Here is a 20541-nt window from a genome sequence, read left to right as displayed (position 1 = left end):
TTATCTCACTTACTGTTTCTCCTTCTATGATGAACCCCACCCTGACCCATGACCTTAATAGTATTTCTCATCTTTGAGATTTTTAAAAATTTATACCCAAATAGACTTGAATGAGTATGGTGTAGGACAGATAATAGCATCACTCTTAAACTGACACCTCGTGAATCTTCTCAACATGCCAACTGTGTGTTTTTTGTCTGTGTTAGCTTTCTATTGCTGCTGTAACAAGTGATTATAATCTTAGTGGCTTAAAACAACAGAAATTTATTATTTTGACATTAGGCATAATAATAATGACTGATCAAGGTGTAATGATACTCTGACCAAGCTCCTTATACTTAGTCTCTTCCCTCAGGAGGGAAGAGGAATCATGAAATTCAAACACCAGGCCTGGGATCTGGAAAGGTCTTGGAAGGATACAGGGTTCATTGAATGGGAGGTGAAGATAGGAATCCATCCCTCTCTCCAAATTGTGTGCCATGAATGGAATTCAACTATGGCAATATATTAATTTATTTTTATTTATTTGTTTGTTTTTAAAGATTTTATTTATTTATTTATTTATTTATTTGAGAGAGAGAATACAAGTACGGGGAGGGGCAGAGGAAAAGGGAAAAGCAGACTCCCCACTAAGCAGGGAACCTGACATGGGGCTCGATCCCAGCACCCCAGGATCATGACCTGAACAGAAGGCAGACGCCCAGCCAACTAAGCCATCCAGGGGGCCCCAATTTTTTTTCATTTAAAATGTTAGGGAATTATTTCCATAAAGAGTGAACATGGGTAAAAGGAAGTATAATTAGTCTTATCAGATACTAAAATTTTAGCAAAAGTGGATTTATCATACTCTTGCTGTTTACTGTTAGCTGAGACCAGTTCCCTTGAATGAATGGCCAAATGGCTATTTTTATTGAGTATAATGTGGAGATGTTTGGCCACCAGGAACTGCTGGGGAGGCAGGCCCAGATGAGGTCCCAAAGCAGGATCCTTTGGTGAATTAGCAGCATGAAATTTCAGAGAATATGCCCTGAGTTAGGGGTTAAACTTTGGAGTTCAAGAGTAATGACAGATATTTTCAACAAAATTTCCTCATTGAGCCATTTTCCAAAGGCTGGGACTTTGGTATCATCATGGAAGGCCAACTTGTACAACTTTAGTCCACAAATAAAGAGATACTTGAAAATTACCTTTATTTTAAAAAATTTAAGCAAATCAGTGGGCAACAAGTTGCCAGAGGAAATGAGAGAAGATTGGAATATCTTGCAACATGGGGAGATGTGAAGATGAAGAATCGCCTTATTCCACAGGCATCTCTAGGCAGGGTTCCATTGCCTAGGATATGGTTCCTTTACATCCTTGTGTTTAAATAAGGTCTTCTTCATGGTCGCTGATGTAGTTAATTTATGTCATTGTCATGAAAATCAGGCTTGAGTACAATTCTCTTTATGATGCTTTTAAATGTAAGCAGTGATTAACTCATGATGCAAATATGAACATCTATAGTAAACAGATGCACATCCATAGCTAAATGTACACCTAAACTAACAAAATGCAACATGCATGTCATTCTTTTTGCCCACCCCTCAAGTTCTATCTTTGTTGTTATGTCTTTAGTAAAGTCCTTCTTGACTCCACCATCGAGCCACTGCTCTAAATCTGTTACCCTCATGTGGCATTAGTCTTCTGGCTTGAATTTCAGTCTAAACTTGATGCTTGATTATAAACTCACTGAATGCAAAAAGTATATCATATACATCTTGTATACTGCCTTTGTAAATTGCAGGTGGAGTGATATTACTTTGCTCATAGCAATTTATAAATGTCTGTTTAAATAAATGTCTATTGAGTATGTATTGCTGATATCTACCTGCAGACTAATAACAAATGGACTGTATCTCATTGCCTAAGATACTTCTATGCTGATTTTTGCCCTATCAGCAATTGGTTTAACCTCTGGCAATGCAAGCTCATTTAACACTTGCTGTTATGAATTGCATTCATATATTTGCATTCCAAAGATGGAAAAATATTTTTGTTAGATTACCAATGATTTTTCCTTATTCCCCTCAGCATTGCCACTAAATTATTGATAAGAATTGATTGTTTCAGTGACTATTTCTTCGGAGGTCTATTTTGCTTAGAAGACACTTGGCTAAACTTTTGATCCTATCCTTGTTGGCTAATGACACTGCTTTTTAAGCCAGTTGCTATTATTTTAACTAAATGAGTCTTTCTCATAAGACTCACAAGCCTCAGTCTGCTTACATGATGGATACAACTCAAACAAATGGAGCTTTGGCTCCATACTATTACCATTTGCTGGGGAAATTCAATTCTTGTAAAAGAGAATTTCTTATGGCATGCTTCCTGAGGCTGATTGAGGACATGAAGGAGGTAGGCACCAAAGCTGCCAGATGTCATGCATCCAGTCAGTGATCCCCACTTTGGAAAGTGTGTTTCCTTCCCCCTCCAAACCTGTATTGGAATTCTACAGCCCAGCTTGAGGGTGGCAAAACTCTAAGAAAGGTGGAATCATCCTTTGTCCATTGTGAATGTTACTAACAGTTGGAGTGAAAGAAGACAAAAAACTGATACGCAATTTGGTTTATAATCGTGAAGTCCATCAAAGTACAATAAATTAGTCATTGTGACATCAACAACCTAGCTCTCTCCTCAGCATCACCAGACCCTGGAGGATTTAAACCTCAATGTATTGGTAGAACAACAGAGCCTCATTTAAACTCTTACCAGGGAAGGACTGGAAATTGCTCTAGAAACAATTGTGACATAGACAAACTTTGTGCTTCAAATAGTCACATTTTTGTACCATCTTTCATGAGCAAGTTTCTCCTGTGTTTAATGTCCAGTTCTTTTCCAGCTATGAAACCAGCTTTTAGGAAAGCATGATAAGCAGGTTTCATCCCCCAGAGAAGTTAATTTAAGCAGACTTCTCAGGGATATAAACATTTTAGCATTATCTCTAATTTGTTCTCTATTGGAAGGATTTTCATGATCCTTCATGCTTCTCATGAAAAGCAAAGTGGGAATATTTGGGGATGTCAAGAGGCCTTCCTACTCATCCTGATTGCTCTGCTACAGTCTTCACACAGCAGCCAGTGTGATTTTTTAAGAATAACTTAAGGCAGACCATGTGTCTTTTCTAGTGATTTCTTTTCTGAGTCAGAATAAATTCCAGAGTCCTGACAGCAGCCTAGAAAGCCCTACTTGATCTCCTGGCTCTCTCTCACCCTGTCTCCTATAGCTCTCTCCAATGGTCCCTCTGCTCCAGACATAGCAGCCTCCTCAAGCACACTAAGTATCATCTTCCTCAGGACCTTTGCACTTATTGCAATGCTTTTCTCCAGATGTTTGCATGGTTCATTTCTTCACTTCTTTTATATCTCTGCCCAAACGTCACCTTACTGGAGAGTCTTATCTACTCAATATCTCCAAATCAGCAACCCCACCTCATTATTTTCTGTCCCTATAAGCTGCTTTATTTACTTTTTCATGGTATTTACCTCCATTTATATAGTATATATTTATTTGTTTATTGTCTTTTTATCACCACTAAATTGTATGCTCCATGAACCTGTCTATGTTGACATCACTGTATTCTCAGTATCTAGAGCAGTGCCTGGCAGTTAAATGGTGCTTGGTTAATACTTGTTGAATCAACCTCTGAATCATGCCATGTCAGCAGCCACCTTCTTAGCTACCCATGTGGTCATGCTCAGAAATAAGAATAAAATAGGTTTAATGAGTTTTACTTGCTCCTGTGACCATCAGACACCATTTAATAATGAGAATTATAATAATTTGTTCAGCTCATGCCATGCCCCTCACACACATTATAATTTAAACTCATCCTTTATAAGGCTAGTTTACAGATAGAAAATAGACTGAGAGGCTGATTAACTCTCCCAGGCATGAATGCTAGGCCACACAGACCTGGGTTCAAATCACTATTCTGCAACTGATAGCCAGTTACTTGTGTTCTCTAAGCCCCAGGATCCCTTGATATTACACAGACATAAGTGTCAGAGCTGATGCAGACTATTCGTACAATACCTTACACATTGCAGAGTCAGAGTCGAGAGTATACCACAGAAACATTTCCAGGTTTTATAAGCAATGGAAGTGTAGTGAAAGGAATCGGTTACATACTGGTGAGAGAACAACTAGGAAGCCACAGTGAGGTCACTCATTAATTGGTAATGGCAGAAAATTGCCACAACAACTGGAGCTCCAGGCACATGATAGAGGAGGAGGTCTTACCAGAACTCAGAAGTAATCCCTGAGAGCTGGATCTATGGCAGGGACTGTCCAGCTCCCAGTGGGAGATGAGAGCCTTGGAGGAAATTTAGTGTCTCCAGAAGCAGAGAGAGAGGGGGAGAAAGACCCGGGCTTTTACCCCGTCTGCCTCCAAAGCCTCTCGTTGATCAAACCTACCCAGAAGTCAGAGGGCAAAGGAACCTGGGAATAGGGTTTTCTTTAAAACCAGGCTAAGGGTTCTTGGAGGTAAGGGCATTGGATCTGAGAACAACCAGGCAGCTGACAGGCACAGTAGATAAGCACAAACAGTAGTTGTTTTTCCCAAGTGGACAACCTGGAGCTCAAATCCAAATTCTCTGATTTCTATTTCTCCTGTTCCTTAGAAATTGGATCAGAATATAGTATAACATCCAGTGCTCATCACATCACGTACCCTTTATACTATGTTTAAAAATTGAATTTAAATATAAAAAAAAGCCTACCAACTTAAAAAAAAGAAATTGGATCACAATATGAACAAATCTACAGTGTAGTATTATGTTCTATAACCAACTTCATCTAAATCATAGAGATTTTCTGTTCATGATTTTTTTCTTAAAAACTAAAAATATTCTATCTTCTCTCAAATGAGGCAACACATACATGTGACTAAGGGAATTTCCAGAAAACTAGCTTCATTGAGTAAGTCTGCATAGTAGTTAATCACACTAGACCTGATTTTTGGAGCAGACCCCTTAGAGAAGAGCATGCTCATCAAGCCTTGCAGCTTAGTCATGGCTCTTAGGGTTCGAGGGGGTGATGTTTCACTTGTGGCTGTATGCCCAACAACTGAAAGAGCACCCAGCACCTAGTAGGCACTCAAAAGCTCAAGGGTAAAGAATGAACTAAGCCTAGGGTTAGCTTTGGCTCTCCCCCTGTCACTCAGAACCAACATCTCACACCTGACTAAGTTTCTGTTGCTTCCTCTTGCTTCTACCCAAAACTGTCCACTTATCTTCCCTTTTAGATCTTTACCCAGAGCCAGTCATTATAACTCTGAGGACACCATCATGTCTCACCTGAGTACCTCAGCAGCCCTCTGCCTGGTTTTCCTCCATGCTTGTCCCTTCCAAACCATTCTCCAGTCCTGCCACCAAAGTTATTTTTCTAAAGTACGGATCTCATGAGCCCACTTAAAAGTTTCTCAATAGCCCCTGCCCCATTGCCTGCCTGTCCTGGGACATAGCTTAATGCCTTTGCACAGCATCAAAGGTCCCTTTTGTTCTTACCCTGCCCAAGACAACTGCTTCTACTGCCATAAGTATTCTTTCATTCCATTTCCTTATGCTCCAAGCTTTCCTTATTCCCTCTGCTGGGAAGATTCCTCCCTACCTTGTCCACCTTTAAGATTATATCCCAAAGCCATGAGGGATCTTTCTCACTTCTATGAGGGATCCACTCTCACTCCCACAGCACCTTTAGCCCTTTCCACCTCTGGGTTTCAAATGCACCCAACAGCTATGATGATTATGTTTCATCAGAAGCCCTGCTACACCTTGTTCCTCATGGCTAATCATCCCAGCTACAGCTTGGTGTACTGTAGGCACATTTACAATAAGTGTCAATAAGTGTCAATTTTGTTGTAGGAGCTCTACAGTCTTATTTCATAGTTGAGGAAATTCTTATATCTTAAAGCATTGAGGTTTTCTCTGATTTTTTTCCTCATGTCCTTTTCCTTTTCTCTATGTTGCTGGCCGCACCCTGGGCCAGGATCTGGTCTTCTTATGTCCAGATTATTGCCTTACTTGGCCATCTAAGGTGTTTCTTCTTAATGCTGATAGTCTGCATCAAGAAGTAGCTTTATTATTTTATTATTTTATTTTATTTATTTTATTTTATTTTATTTTATTTATTTTTTTAGTCACTCAAACAACCTGGTACAGTGCTAGCTATTTCACAAAATTTCACCTTACTCTGAAAAAAGATTTTAAAAGATGTAGGAAATATTGACATAAAGGTGAAATAAAACTAAGATAGACAAGACTCCTTAAAGAGTATATCTTATCTTCAATTTACCAAACATTTATTGAGCACCTATGTTCCAAGCATCTTGCATGTCACTTAGTATGCAACATTGAACACAACTCGTCTCTGTCCTCAGGGAGCTTTCCTTTCCTTCCCCTGTTTGCTGGAGCCACAAAATAAACATTGCCAGGAAGCTTTCTTCCCTTAGAAAAACTCTGAAAATATATGTATAAACTCTCCTACTGGCAAGATATGAAATAGAGCAAATTCCTGAGGTCCTTGATGAAATGATTTGCTTTTGAACATTTGTGTTTTTCTCCTCTAAGTTGTTACCATCCAAGATTCCTGTGCCTATTTTGATTGTTTCTTTTTCCGTGGTGGTGTTTTTTATAGTTGGTACCTGATGTTTCAAAAGTTATGCAGGGACTTATTGCATCCTGGTCCCCCATACACTTCCATTCCATCCCAAGGCTGTTAAAAACAAGGTTTGCTTCCCTCTGCAAGACTACTATACTCTTGCTTCCAGCTCTACCACACGCCCCATGTTGCCACAGCAACACTTCCAGGGCCCATTTGGAAATAGATTGATTATTTTGAGCATGAGAGGTGTGTCCTGGGAAAAACAAATGAATCAAATGGAAAAATGAATTAACATCATGAAATTTACTTTCCCAGCTGGAGACATGATATATTCATGAGTTCCCTAGAGATGATCCTCTTCTAAGAATTCACTATTAAAGAAAGTCTGCAGTTAGGTGGAGTCAGAGCTCAGCTTAAAATGTATTTATATGTGAATGAAAAACACCCTTTGAAGGAAAAGGTTTCGAACTAGAAATTTTCATTTCTTGTGAAGGATGCTTGGAATCGACAACTGGCTTGCTACAGGAATCTCATTCCAGAGCTTCTAAAGTTTCTGTGATGTTCTAATGGAATTTGTCATCTGCAAAAGCTCAATTCAGTCCCACTGACATTTACTGTGCAGCTATTTGGTGCATGGCATTGTGACATTCTATGGTGCTATAAAGACAAGTAAGACAATATTTTTATTTCAGTTTAATAAGGAAAATAGATATCTAAGTGAATAAGAAGTAACAGTTTTGTTTGGGGTTTTGGGGTGATTAATTATGACTTGAACAACCCGAAGTGTTTTACTACTTACCTTTACTAAGTCTGTCTAGTGCAGATGGAACACAACAATGGTCACTTGACTTATAGATGGCATGCCCAAGAAATGAGAAAAATAGGGTATCCTGAGGTACAAGCTTCTTCATTTTAGAGCACCAAGGGAAAGCAACTGGCAGGCATGTCTTCTTCAGTTACAAGCATCTACTCCTCCTCCTTGCTGAATCTGTTCTTCCAGGTTCTAGGTATGAACAAAATGAAGTCAGAATAATTCTATTAGCAACAATATTCAACCATATTGACCAAATTATATGCTGATTAGTGGCCTTTCTGGACTATCTAGGAACCTAATTACCACATAGGACATTCTTTTGCCCTTTTTTTTTTGGACATTGTGTTTTGAACATGAAAATATTTCAGGCCATCAACTTACTAAAAAATGAATTTTTATTTTTATTTTTTAAGATTTTACTTATTTATTCATGAGAAAAAATATTTCTCTTTCAAAGAGAGAGAGAGGCAGAGACACGGGCAGAGGGAGAAGCAGGCTCCATGCATGGAGCCCAATGTGAGACTCGATCCCGGGACTCCAGGATCACGCCCTAGGCCAAAGGCAGGCGCTAAACTGCTGAGCCACCCAGGGATCCCCATAAAAAATGAATTTTTAAAATGCAACATGTTTCTCTGTGGAGTTTTATCTAAGCAGCACTTGGCATGAAGAGAGTTTTCTGATCTGTGTGATGAATAGTTGAGAGCTTTCTCCAAGGGCACATAGGGCTGTGTCTGAGCTGGAGGTGGATTTCTCTTGTCTGTCATGCAAATAACACAAATATGATGAATCCATTCAAAAAGCTCAGGCCTGACAAGCAAATGTTAGTAAAAAAAATCTCGAGGAACTGAGTATGTTCACCCACTTCCTCCTGGTTCCAGGATGGAGGTGTGAAGGTAGGTACATCTCTCTGTATTCACCCATGTATGAGTAAGGAGAGGGTAAGACTAAAGAACACAAGGGTGTTTGAATGTAGGCATATGGTTCAAGTGAATCTGCCTTACAAATAGTCTTTCTATGGCCTCAAAACTAATTTACAAATGAAAACAAGCATTTAAACCAAGAGCATGTGTTACTTTCTGGATGAGTTGGGAAGATGGCACCAATTTTAGATAAGTGTGAAAGAATGCAATCGGTAATTTTATTTTTTCATGGTTGGTAGTCCAATTTCAAAGAGTATGTTATTAGAAACAAAATAAGAATCCTTTCTGAGATACTATATTTCCTGCTTCTATTTTTCTTGCTCAGATTTTTTTAGCACAAAAGTCACACAATTTGGTGGGGGGATAACTATCTGGGCATTCCACACTTTCAACAAATGTGTGCATGGTGATCACCTGTGTAAGGCTGAGGTTCACATCTAGATTTAGCCAAGGATAGTTGATGGGCAGTCATGGATATTGATGGATGGGTGTTCCGGAGTGTAGCTTGATTGTGGTCTCTTAAACATGCTACCTCCTGGGGGTGAAAAGGGCTATTTAGTGAAATGAAATACTACTCTGTCACAACTTCCTCACTCACAACTCAATCATAGGAAATTCTTCCCCAGAGCTGTCATTGAAATCATTACATTCAGAATTAAACATGGTGTATAGAGCAGCCGACAAGACCCTGCAGTACTATTGACATGTCAAGTCTCCCATTAATAATCAGCTTTTCTATACAGCGAATATGAAAAGGTCTGTGAATCTGGGTTCTTTTTCTTCCCTTTGGAATGAATGTGCTCACTACCTGTTCCTGATTTGCTTCCATGTGCTGGTGTGGTGCTGCATGGCCTGACCATATTAGCAGTGTTGTTTCCCCTTCTCCCTTCTCCCTTCAGTCACTGACACCACTTTGGAAACATTCCCAACTCAAATCCATTGTAGCCCATGCCCCCTCTATGCAAGACTCTCCTGAGGGTCTTCTTTCTCACTACTGATTATTAAGCCCCTAGATCCATGCTTTGTTTCACGCATCTCTTATCCACCAATGTATATCATCTCACTGTCCTTTGGCCTCCTATCCCTTTAGATGTTCCAGCTTTATTCTTCTCTTTACTTCATCTTTGTTTTAGAATACTTGTATTGTTTATTTATTGTTAATACTTGTATTGTTATTTTAGAATACTTTTCAGTTTAGGGGCAGCTGGATGGCTCAGTCAATTGTGCATCGATTTTAGCTCAGGTCATGACCATTGGGTTGTGAGATTGAGCCCCCTGTTGGACTCCACATGCAGCAGGGAATCTGCTTAAGATTTTCTCTCTCTCCCATTGCCCTTTCCCCTGCTTGTGCACTCACTCCTCTGTCTCTGTCTCTCTCAAAAAGAAGAAAAATTTTTGGTTTAAAGAAAAATTATGAGGATAGTACAGAGAGTTCTTGTAAACCCTGCCTCTAAGTGTACTTGGCTAGCACAGTTGGTTAAGCATCAGACCCTTGGTTTTGGCTCAGGTCATGACCCCTAGGTCCTGGGATCAAGCCCCATTTTGGCTTCACACTCAGCAGGGAGTCTGCTTGAGGGTTCTCTCTCTCTCTCCCTCTGCCTCTCTCCTTGCTTGTGCATGCACTCTCTAGCTCTAAAATAAATAAATAAATCTTAAAAATAAGTAAGTAAACCTGCATCTAGTTTTCTTCAGTATTAACATCATACATTAATATGGTATATTTGTCATAAATGATGAACAATATTGATACATTTTTAGTATTTTGTAATGCCTTCAGCACCCTCCCCCTTAGGTTCCATGTAGGCAGCATGATGCAGAGAAAGGAGAAGGTGTGTCACAGTGCAGAGATCTTGGTCCAAGCCCTGTCTCTACCTCTGTCTAGTTATATGGATGTCTTCCATGTAACAACCTCAAGGAGCCTCCATTTCCCATCTGCAAAAACTCCCTCACAGGGAAGGACCCCAGGAAATAAACCTTCATTCCTGTCACTTTATTTACATCTCTGCTATATGAACTGGATTGGCAACTCTAAACCTTGTACAGTAATAAAATTGAACATTTTAGCTATGTCTAGTGAAATCGATAAAAAATTACAACAACTTCCTATGTCTTCAACACTGTCTAAGACTGTGAGGAATTTAACTAAGAGGTGTTAAGGAAACCAAATGTTGACCTAATAGTCGTACAGAGGCTTGTTATTAGTTTAGTGACATATTTCTCTTTGGAAGAAAAAACTAGGTGATAATATTTTCTTCTTAGGTCCCAGTCTTAGACGCTGAGTGTCTATAATAAATCACTCCTTAAATAAATAAAATGTAAAATTTTGTAAGGCACAGGTTGGCAACCATTTACTGTAAGGGCCAGATAGTAAATTTTTTAGGCACTGCAGACCATATGGTCCCTGTCACAGCTACTCTACTCTGCTGTTGCAGCACAATAATACTAGAATGGATGAGTGTGTGCCAATCAAACTTTATTTACACAAACAGGCAGTAAGCTACCTTTGACCTATAGATCATCACTTGTCAATTCCTGATTAAGGCATGAATGAATAAAGATGACAGTCACCATAAATGACTCAGAAAATCACAAGTTATGAGTGAGGAACAGGTTTCAGGTGATTCTTACATGATGATTCTGGAATTATTAAGGTTTTTTGCTTAGTAATGAATGATATCATGTTTTTTATTGATTGTGGGAGTCGGCTGTAGGCATCTTTTTGACAGAAAAATTAGCTCAAAATATTTGACAAAGGAATGAAGCAGATTTGGGTTCTATAGGTTGACAGTCAGTGAACACATCTTGGCTCCTGCTCTTAGAGCAGAGAAAGGATCCTTTGGAGGAATCAGAAAGCCTGAAACAATGGGGAAATATTATAACAATAACTGCCATTTATTGGCCTGCCTTCCCCATCACCAACTCTGACCACTATTATCCCATTTTACAGAATATATGAGAGAGGACAGGTAAGTACAATGAACACACAGTCAGGGTCTAAGCCAGCTGAATTGCTCTCCCCTTGACCACATTTCCATCCACAAGTTCTGAGACACTCACATTTCTTCAGATTTAGAACCAGACTGGTGGCCATGGGGGTGGGGAATAACCTCTCCTTCCTTTTGGCTTCCTTCTGGCTGTACTTTCCAGTAGTTATTATGTTTATACACAAACAATAAATGGCTCCTGACTTAACCCCTATCATGCACCAAGTGTAAAGTTTTATTTATTTATTCATGAGAGACACAGAGAAAGAGAAGCAGAGACACAGGCAGAGGGAGAAGTAGGCTCTATGCAGGGAGCCTGATGTGGGACTCGATCCCAGGACTCCAGGATCACGCCCTAGGCTGAAGTCAGGCGCTAAACTGCTGAGCCACCCAGGGATCCCCAAGTGTAAAGTTTTCAATATATTATAAGATCTATTTTCTTTTCATTTCCAGAACTGAGAGACAAGGAAATGGAAGCTCAAACAATTAAATAGTTTGTGCAAAGTTACACTTATGGTGAACTGTGGAGTCAAAATTTGAACATAGTTCTCACCAACTCCAAAGCATTTTCCACACATACAACTGCTTTAGGGCTTAGTGGTTAAAATGTCAGGCTCCATAGCCAGACTGATTGGGTTTAGATCTCAACCTTACTACTTACTGGTTGCATCACTTTGGACAAATTGCTTAATGGTCATGTGTATTAGTTTCTTGATTTGTTAAATTTAGGGGAATGATAATAATTTCCCTCTCATAGTTTAATATAAGGAATAAAGCAGTAACAGGCAGATAATAAACAGCATAAATATTGGTTTGTTCCACAGACTACAAGCTCTAGGAGCACAGAAGTCTGTTGTGCTCACTGTTGTATTCCTAGCACTTAGAATAATGTCTAGCACGTAGTAGGCAATATTGTTGCACAAATGAAAATGTTCAAACAAACTAGTTTTTAGATTAGGTTGTGACTGCATTCAAAGTCAGAATGAATAAACATGGCTCTACTTATTCTTTCCTTTCTATGACATATCATGAGGTTTAAAGGTAAAAACATTTTTTTAAGATTTATTTATTTATTTATTCATGAGAGACACAGAGAGAGAGGCAGATACATAGGCACAGGGATAAGCAGACCCCATGCAGGGAGCCTGATGCAGAACTCAATCCCAGGACCCCAGGATCATGACCCGAGCCAAAAGCAGATGTTCAACCACTGAGCCACGCAGGTGTCCCTGATAGGTAAAATTTAATATAAGTCTTTGAAATCATAATAACACACATAACTTCAGAGATACTCTCCCACTTCATTGCTGCTTCTAAAGGAGAATTCTTATGTAATGCATTTTAAAATCCCTTGTATCCTTTTTTTAAAAAAAATCTAAGTCTATCATTATCACATAGATTTTTACCTCTGAAAATTTATTTTTACTAAGCTCGTATTGTACTTAATACTGTGTATTCTAAACCCAAGCCAGTATTTAGTGGCAACAGCTGCTGGGAACCCCTGTAATGAATGAAATACGATCCCATTTAGCTGTTGAGATTGTGTTTGATGTCTACACTTTAGTAATGATGGAGGCTCCAGAGAGCAACAATGCCTCCAGAGAAAAGGGCAGCCTCATCTCTTAGTTTGAACAAGCACAAAGAGGAGCATACACAGGAAATATAGAGATGGAGGTGCCTTTGGAACAAACAGCTCTTGCAGGATTCATGTGCAGGATTCACAGAGACTAAGCTCCATGTATTCTCAAGAATACCACCTAAACACTGTTGCACCTTGGCAGCAAACCATTTTTAAGACTTTATTGGATTTATGATAATATTCACCCTGAGTGGTGACTAACTGATACTCCTAACACATAGCAAAGCACTGGGGTTCTAATCTTTCTCCCTGGCTTGCACTATGTAAATTATTATTTTCATTAAGATTAAGCATCCCACAAAATCACACAGCAGTTAACTTATGCAACCACCTCCTTAGAATGCTCTGTCTTTGAAAATTTGCCTACCAAAGAATCCTTTAAGACCTCACAGCACACACTATGTAATTGGAGTCCCAAATGAAGCATTGTTTGTGTTAGTTTTAATGTAGAATCCTTTACATGCTTTCTACAAAACAGTTAAAGTGAATAAGTTTTTCCCTTAAAGTTTCTTGTGCTTGTAGTCAAAATAATTTGCAGATGTATTAGCCTGATTTGCATTTTTCTTCAACTCAAGAAGAATGAAATGTCTAACGCATTTTGGAAAAGTTAGTAAATAAAAGATCTACTCTATTTTAAAATATCTATGTATTTGATTATTCTGTAAACTAAACTATAAACTGTAAGCTAAAAAATTAAGGAATGTTATAAAGTTGAGGGTACCTAGGTGGTTTAGTTGATTATCTGAATCTTGATTTCAGCTCAGGTTGTGATCTCAGAGTCCTGGGATTGAGCCCCAGGTATGCATCCCCACTCAGCAGAGAGTCTGTTTGGGATTCTCTGTCTACTTCTCCCTTTGTCCCTCTCTTGCTCTTGTGCTCTCTAATAAATAAACAAATAAATCTTAATAAGAAAAGAATGCCATGAAGTTGACTAGATAGATAGATAGATAGATAGATAGATAGATAGATAGATAGAGTGAAGACTTTTTCAGTAACCTGTTGGTAAAATTTAGTTTTGAGGCTAACACCATGAATTAATAATTTGGTCTAAAGTGACTACAATAAAGATAAATGAAATGTATCCTGAGATAGCTTATACAAAAGTGTGCTATACTGGAAATATGGTACAATTCCCATTGCTTAATCTTCTATTGAAGTAACAGCTAAAATTTATTATGCATGAAAAATTATGGGCAAAGTATCTCACATGTGTTATTTTATTTCATCCTCGGGTAATATTATTATCTTGATTCACCAATCAAGAAAAAAAAGGAAATAGGGATTTGTAAAAGTCAAGTAATTTGCCAGAAGTGGCCAGAGTAAGGGAAGGGCCTGAATTCTTGCCCAGAACATGAGCCTAAATCCCTAATGAAACTGGCAATAAACATGTGTTTCAACTGAATATGAAAATAGTCACACACAACCTATAAATATAATCCTATTATAGGTAATATAACAAATTGTATTCAGAATAAGCAAAAAAAGAAATTTGCCTATCCCCCCCCCCAAAAAAAGAGCAATTCTAACTTTTTTTAGGGCAGAATTTCAGGGAGTGATAACTTCACAGCACTCCGTAAGCTTTATTTTGTTTTTGCACCTCAGATTATGATTTCTACATCTTATTTGAATTCATTAACCAATGAACAAACATTCCTTAAGTAAGGTTATTCTTTTTAAAAAAAAAAATCTAGACATGACAAATCTGAGCTTCAAAGAAGAATATCAACTAACATGTCACATAGCACTGTAGCAGAAATGAAATTCAAACCCAAGTCTTATGATTTCGAGTATACTTAATTATTTTAACCTTCAGCTATAAGATGACAGAGTGAGAACAAAAATGGTTTGTGAAATCGACTCAACACTTCTTTCTACTCACAGGTCGCTACCCTCAGGAGAACAAGGGAACCTACATTCCAGTTCCTATTGTCCCGGAGCTTCAGAGAGGCAAGTGGGGTGCTAAAGTTATCATGAGAGAGAACAGATCTGTTCGGCTGTCCATCCAGTCTTCTCCAGAGTGTATTGTTGGGAAATTCCGCATGTATGTTGCTGTCTGGACCCCCTATGGCATACTCCGTACCAGCCGAAACCCAGAAACGGACACATACATTCTCTTCAATCCTTGGTGTGAAGGTAAGGAGCAAGCATTTTTCTCATTTAAAAAAAATAGTTCATATTTTCCCAATGCATCTCTTTTTGGAGGGATAGCAGAATTATTCTAGAAGATATGTCTCTTTCTTGTATACACTGCTTCCCATAGTTGAGAGACAGAAAAAAAATTGAAATTTGTCCTTAATGTATCTGAGGACAAGGCTGTGTATATGAAGTTAATGCTGCTATACATTCATTCCAGGAAATAATTGAAGAATGCCTGAAGTTGCACAATTAGTTAACTGTGAGGCTATGTGTTGATGGTGTCACTTCTGTGTATGTTATTATTCTGTAAACAAAATAGGCTTTCAAGACTATTAGGACCTATAATCTGGCTTCAGAAAAATAGGATAAAGTTGATCTTTTCCATAGTAAAACTAACTTCTCTATCTCCCTAATTTAAGAATAGAAAGCCTGAATGTTGAAAGAATCCCATATATTTGTGTATATGCAGAGTGTTCGGTGCAAAGTTTAGAAGCCATAACTCTGGATGTATAAACATGTAACTTTAGTTTAATATAATACAGTTTAATCTCTACTGCTATTCTGAGTTTTCCTTTCTGTCTGTTACAGGAGCTTAATCTAGTTATAGTCAAATAAAATAGGTCAAGTCCTAGGATTTCTCTCAATTTAATTTAAAAACTTAGTCACACAGTGTTTTCCCCCATCCCCATCTCTGCCCTTCTTTATCTGCCTTCTGCTTTCATACTTGATATGGAGATTTTCAATTCCAGAGGCAGAAGCAAACATTGCAACAGCATTAATGGGAAAGGGTACACTTTTATATCTTAAGAAATAAGATAATGAAACTTATAAAAGCTGACCTAGGACAGGAGATGTTCCATATCATTGTTTACTTCCTGTGCATTGCTCTTCAGTATCTTCCAAAATGAGTCTATATTTTTTGCTGATTTTAAATGGCCATTGGTTGTGAGAGTTGCATTTGAATCAGATTGAGCTGCACTTACATATAGATAATAAATGAAAAACAACCTTGTCTACTTGTATATAACACAAACCTGGATCCTACTGACCTTTTCTTTGAATTATCAGTTCCAGTAGTGTTGGCAGATGGTACTGAGCTAATCCTATACTCCCAACTCACCGCCCCATCATCTTGTACCCAATAATCCTATCTCTGAGACAGATGTCCAAGGTTGATGGTAATAGGAGATGTTAATGGGGCCATGTGCTGCTCAAAGGTGCACTCTTGTGTACAATAATCTTGTCAACCAGATACAAAGCATTCTGTGACTGAAGGGATGTGGTGCTATTTACAGAAGTGGGAAAGACTGAGGGGAATGAAGGTGTAGAGACAAACTAAGATTTTGAAAATGTTAAGTTGGAGATAACTGTGGATACTCAAGCAAAAATGACAAGTAGGTATTCCATTCTGTGAATCTGGAGACAAGAATCAGAGTTATAAACTTGGGAGTCGTCTGCACCTAGGGAGAAAATATGTTGAGGAAAGAAGATATAGCATCAAGCCCTAAGGAGCACTAGTATTGGGGGGTCTAATAGAGAAAGAATTATCAAAGGACCGAAACAGAAGAGTATGCAGGACATGGCCTATTGTAAAAAAAATATAAACATTCATATTTATAAAAGAAATTTTAAACTAGGAATTTGTTATTGACTTTCTTTGCATTACAAAAAAGAAAATCTTTTTTGTAACTTCATATGACTATCTAGCATCCTAAGGGATTTAGAAAATGATATGGTTTACCTCAACTTGTATAATCTCAAAAAAGGATTATATTACTGTGTATAATGGGTTATGTGTTTACATGTATTTCAACTTCCGTTGCCAGTTTTCCAGAAGTGAAAAGGATTAATCATGTTGCCCAACATATTGAGTTTATAGGAGAGTCATTCAGAAGGCGGATAGTCTTATAACTTTCTACCATCTAATCATTGCCTTGTTCTCAAGTTCTATCCATAGTGAGATGCTTCCAGTTTTCCCTGTTCAGAAAGTGTCACCTGGTCTAGATAACATGGTCCTGGCCCTCAATGGTGCATTATAGAAGGGAAGCAGAGGGCCCTCTCAGGTATCACTGAATAGACAAAGGTGAGAATAAAACTAGACAGATCAGTTTGGAAGCTGTGGCCCAGGACAAAGATGATGATGGACTGGACTATGGTGGTGGCAGTGGAGATGAAGAGGAGGGGATGGATTGGAGATGTATTTTGGATTTAGAACAGAAATTGCAGAGGGGTTGATCATGGGAGGCAAAGAAGAGAAAGGAGTCAAGAATAACTCTGGGTGATTGGTATCTGATCAACTAGGTTGGTGGTGGTACCGTTTTCAGAGATAGGAAGTCTGGGGGAAGTAGAAGGGAAGACATAGGGGTGGAACTAAGAATTACATTTAGAAATGTAAATTTGGTGAAATTTGTGGGATATCCAAGTGGAAACACCAAGTAGTCACTTGAATCAGTGAATCTAGAGCTCCAAGGAGATGGCTGAGTTTGGTATGCAAATATGGGCACCATCAGAAGCTAGCACGGAATTTTAAAGAAAGAAAAAACATGGATTTAGTATCATCAACAATTAGAGTCTAGACAAGGGAGTACAAGACTGAAAAGGAGTTAGAGGAAATCAGAAGAGTGTGGTGTCACAGAGCTGGATAATTGATTGATTCAAGAAGACAGCAACCGATTCTTTGTTGCTGATGAGTTAAATAGAATAAGCAAAGAAAGTGGCCATACATTGTGGAAATATGGAAGTCACTGGGGAGCTTGGAAAGATTGCCTTACCGCAGTGATGGGGGACAAAATCCAGAGAGATGGGTACAGGCTACAGTGTAATGGGAAGTAAGAACGTGGAGATAACAGCTATTGCCATCTTCTGCAAGAAGACTTTCTACAAAACACAAATTATATGAAAGTCAAAGAAGAATTTCTAAAGATGAATAGAGTAGGCATAATGTTATGGAGATGGAGACAAACCAGGAAAAGGTGAGTTTACTGCCCAGAAAGAAGGTAATGGTCCACCACCTTGTCTGCACATTAGAATTACCCAGGGGAGTTAGCTACTCATATCTCAGACATTCTGGTTGGTCTGCTGTGTAGCCTGGGCTTTAGGGTTTATTTGTTTGTTCTGTTTTGTTTTTGAGAGAGAAAGAAAGAGACCGTGCGTGTGCGAGTTGGTCGGGGAGGGGCAGATGGAGAGGGAGAGAGGGAATCTGAAGCAGGCTCCACATCTAGCACAGAGCCCGATATGGAGCTTGATCTCACCATCTTGAGATCACAACCTGAGCCAAAATCAAGAGCTGCCTTTTAACTGACTGAGCCACCCAGATGCCCTTGGGCTTTAGGGTTTTTAAAAAGGTCTGCATGTGGGTGGAGTCCCGCATCCTGCGTGGAGCTTGCTTCTCCCTCTGCCTGTGTCTCTGCCTCTCTCTGTCTGTGTCTATCATGAGTGAATGAATGAAATCTTAAAAAAAAAAAAAAAAAAAGGTCTGTAGGTGCTTTTTAAAGCCAAGGTTGAGAAAAACTGACAGGGAATAAAGTCCTTGCCTGGGTAGAATACAGAGAACAGATGAAGAGCCCTTGATGGGTGGGGCTGTCCATCCTCTACAGTGATAAGAGCAATGTGGAAGATGGGTGAAATGTGCAGCTTTTCTAGATTCAGTGGACAGAAGACAAGGTTGTTCCCATTTTGTGATTCTCTTTTTCCTGGTGATGGGAAAAGCAAAGTTATCCGTAGAGAACCAGAAGCAAGGAGAGGAACGCTGGAGGCTTGATAGAGAAAAGACTGGGAGTTTGGAGGTAGAAAGTGGGCTTATTCCAGGAACATGGCAGGAGGGTCCTCTCTGCTCCCCAGAACTCGGGGAAAGCTACCACAGTCTCCCTAGCTCCTTGGCCTTGCGTGTCCCAACATTTCTGCAAATCTGTTGGGGATATCTCATGGTCATCTCCACCTCTCAGAATCTGATTTCTCCCAGTGCTGACAGCTGTGCTGCCTTTGAAACATCAAAAAAGGTCACACAAATCATCTCTGTGTTTAGACATTGTCTGTAATATGGTGTGGTGAGAGGAGGAAAGACTGTTTCTCAAACTGGGAGCGCATCGGAACAGCTTGTGAAAGCCATTTCTGGGCAGCTCCCTCAGATCATCGAGTGGCCTGGTAGGGCCTGAGGATTGCATTTCTAACCAGTTCCCAGGAGATGCTGATGCTGATGGTCAGGGACCACACTTAGAGAACCACTAGTATACATAATAATCACAAAAAAAAATAATGATAAAATATAGGAGAGTATACTTTGCTTAAAATTTCACCAACTCCTCCCTAAACCCAATCCCGGTCTCTCCCCACCTTATTGCTGCTTCTCTGAACCCTGCCATTCCTCCTTGTTCTCACGCTCCTCTCGCATCTTCTCTTAGAAGCTGACCATTGTTAATTCTCTCACACAGAGCAGTTCACCAAGCTTTTTTATTTTGCTATTTGGGTCCCTCCAACAAGGAAACTACTGGGAACTACACACTTTTCCAAAACCATTCCCTCCAAAAAATTCTGGTATCAGTTCTTAAGATAAGACCTTTTTACTTTCTTATATTAATACTCATTGAGAAGCGCCTCGAGTACTCCGTCAGTTAAGTATCTGAGTCTTGATTTCAGCTCAGATCATTTTCTCGGGGTCATGAGATTAAGCCCTGTGCTCAGTGCAGAGTCTGAGACTCTCTCCCCCTCCCTCTGCCCCTACTCCATCTCTAAAATAAAATAAAGTAACAAAATCTTTTTTGTTAATGCTCACTGAGATTTCCAAGAGAATGTTTAGGAAATAGGAAACCCCTTTACTTCATTCACTGTGGTTTTCTTTTTTTTTTTTTTAATTTTATTTATGATAGTCACACAGAGAGAGAGAGAGAGAGAGAGAGGCAGAGACACAGGCAGAGGGAGAAGCAGGCTCCATGCACCGGGAGCCTGACATGGGATTCGATCCCGGGTCTCCAGGATCGCGCCCTGGGCCAAAGGCAGGCGCCAAACCGCTGCGCCACCTAGGGATCCCTCACTATGGTTTTCCAGCCTGGAAGCTGAGGCATAAAATCCAAAAAAGGATTCTGTGTGATGGACTCCATACACAACCCAGTATATTGTAGCCTGATAACCACCTACTTTTGTGCTTGTATGTGCTAATTCATAACAAGGGACTCAGAGAGATACAGTCTGGCAATTGGATAAGCAGGTAAAAAGAGAACCATTGCCCAAGTAGAAAAGATAACAAAGAGGAAATCATAAGTTGACAAAATAGAGCAAGGTGGGCAAGATGCTGAAAATGCTGCACACTTGATGCAGAAGTGATACCCAAGGTGGCTTAGGACACAGGGCTGAAAATTATAGAGGCACATACAGTACTTATTGATAGAAGAATGTTCAGCTGGGATCCTGAGA

General features: G+C 39.3%; 1 protein-coding gene across 2 annotated transcripts in view; it reads left to right on the top strand.

Annotated features, from left to right (window-relative positions):
- F13A1 (coagulation factor XIII A chain) overlaps positions 1-20541 on the top strand; it is a 163844-nt gene that overhangs the window by 37123 nt on the left and 106180 nt on the right. For both annotated transcript variants that reach the window (XM_025445092.3, XM_035710518.2), the window contains exon 5: positions 14878-15129. In XM_025445092.3, coding sequence (XP_025300877.1) covers positions 14878-15129 — 252 coding nt within the window. The remainder of the gene's footprint in view (positions 1-14877; positions 15130-20541) is intronic.

This window comes from Canis lupus, chromosome 35 (assembly GCF_003254725.2).
Source record: "Canis lupus dingo isolate Sandy chromosome 35, ASM325472v2, whole genome shotgun sequence".
Classification (NCBI taxonomy): Eukaryota; Metazoa; Chordata; class Mammalia; order Carnivora; family Canidae; genus Canis; species Canis lupus.
This window is presented reverse-complemented; position numbering and strand designations above follow the sequence as displayed.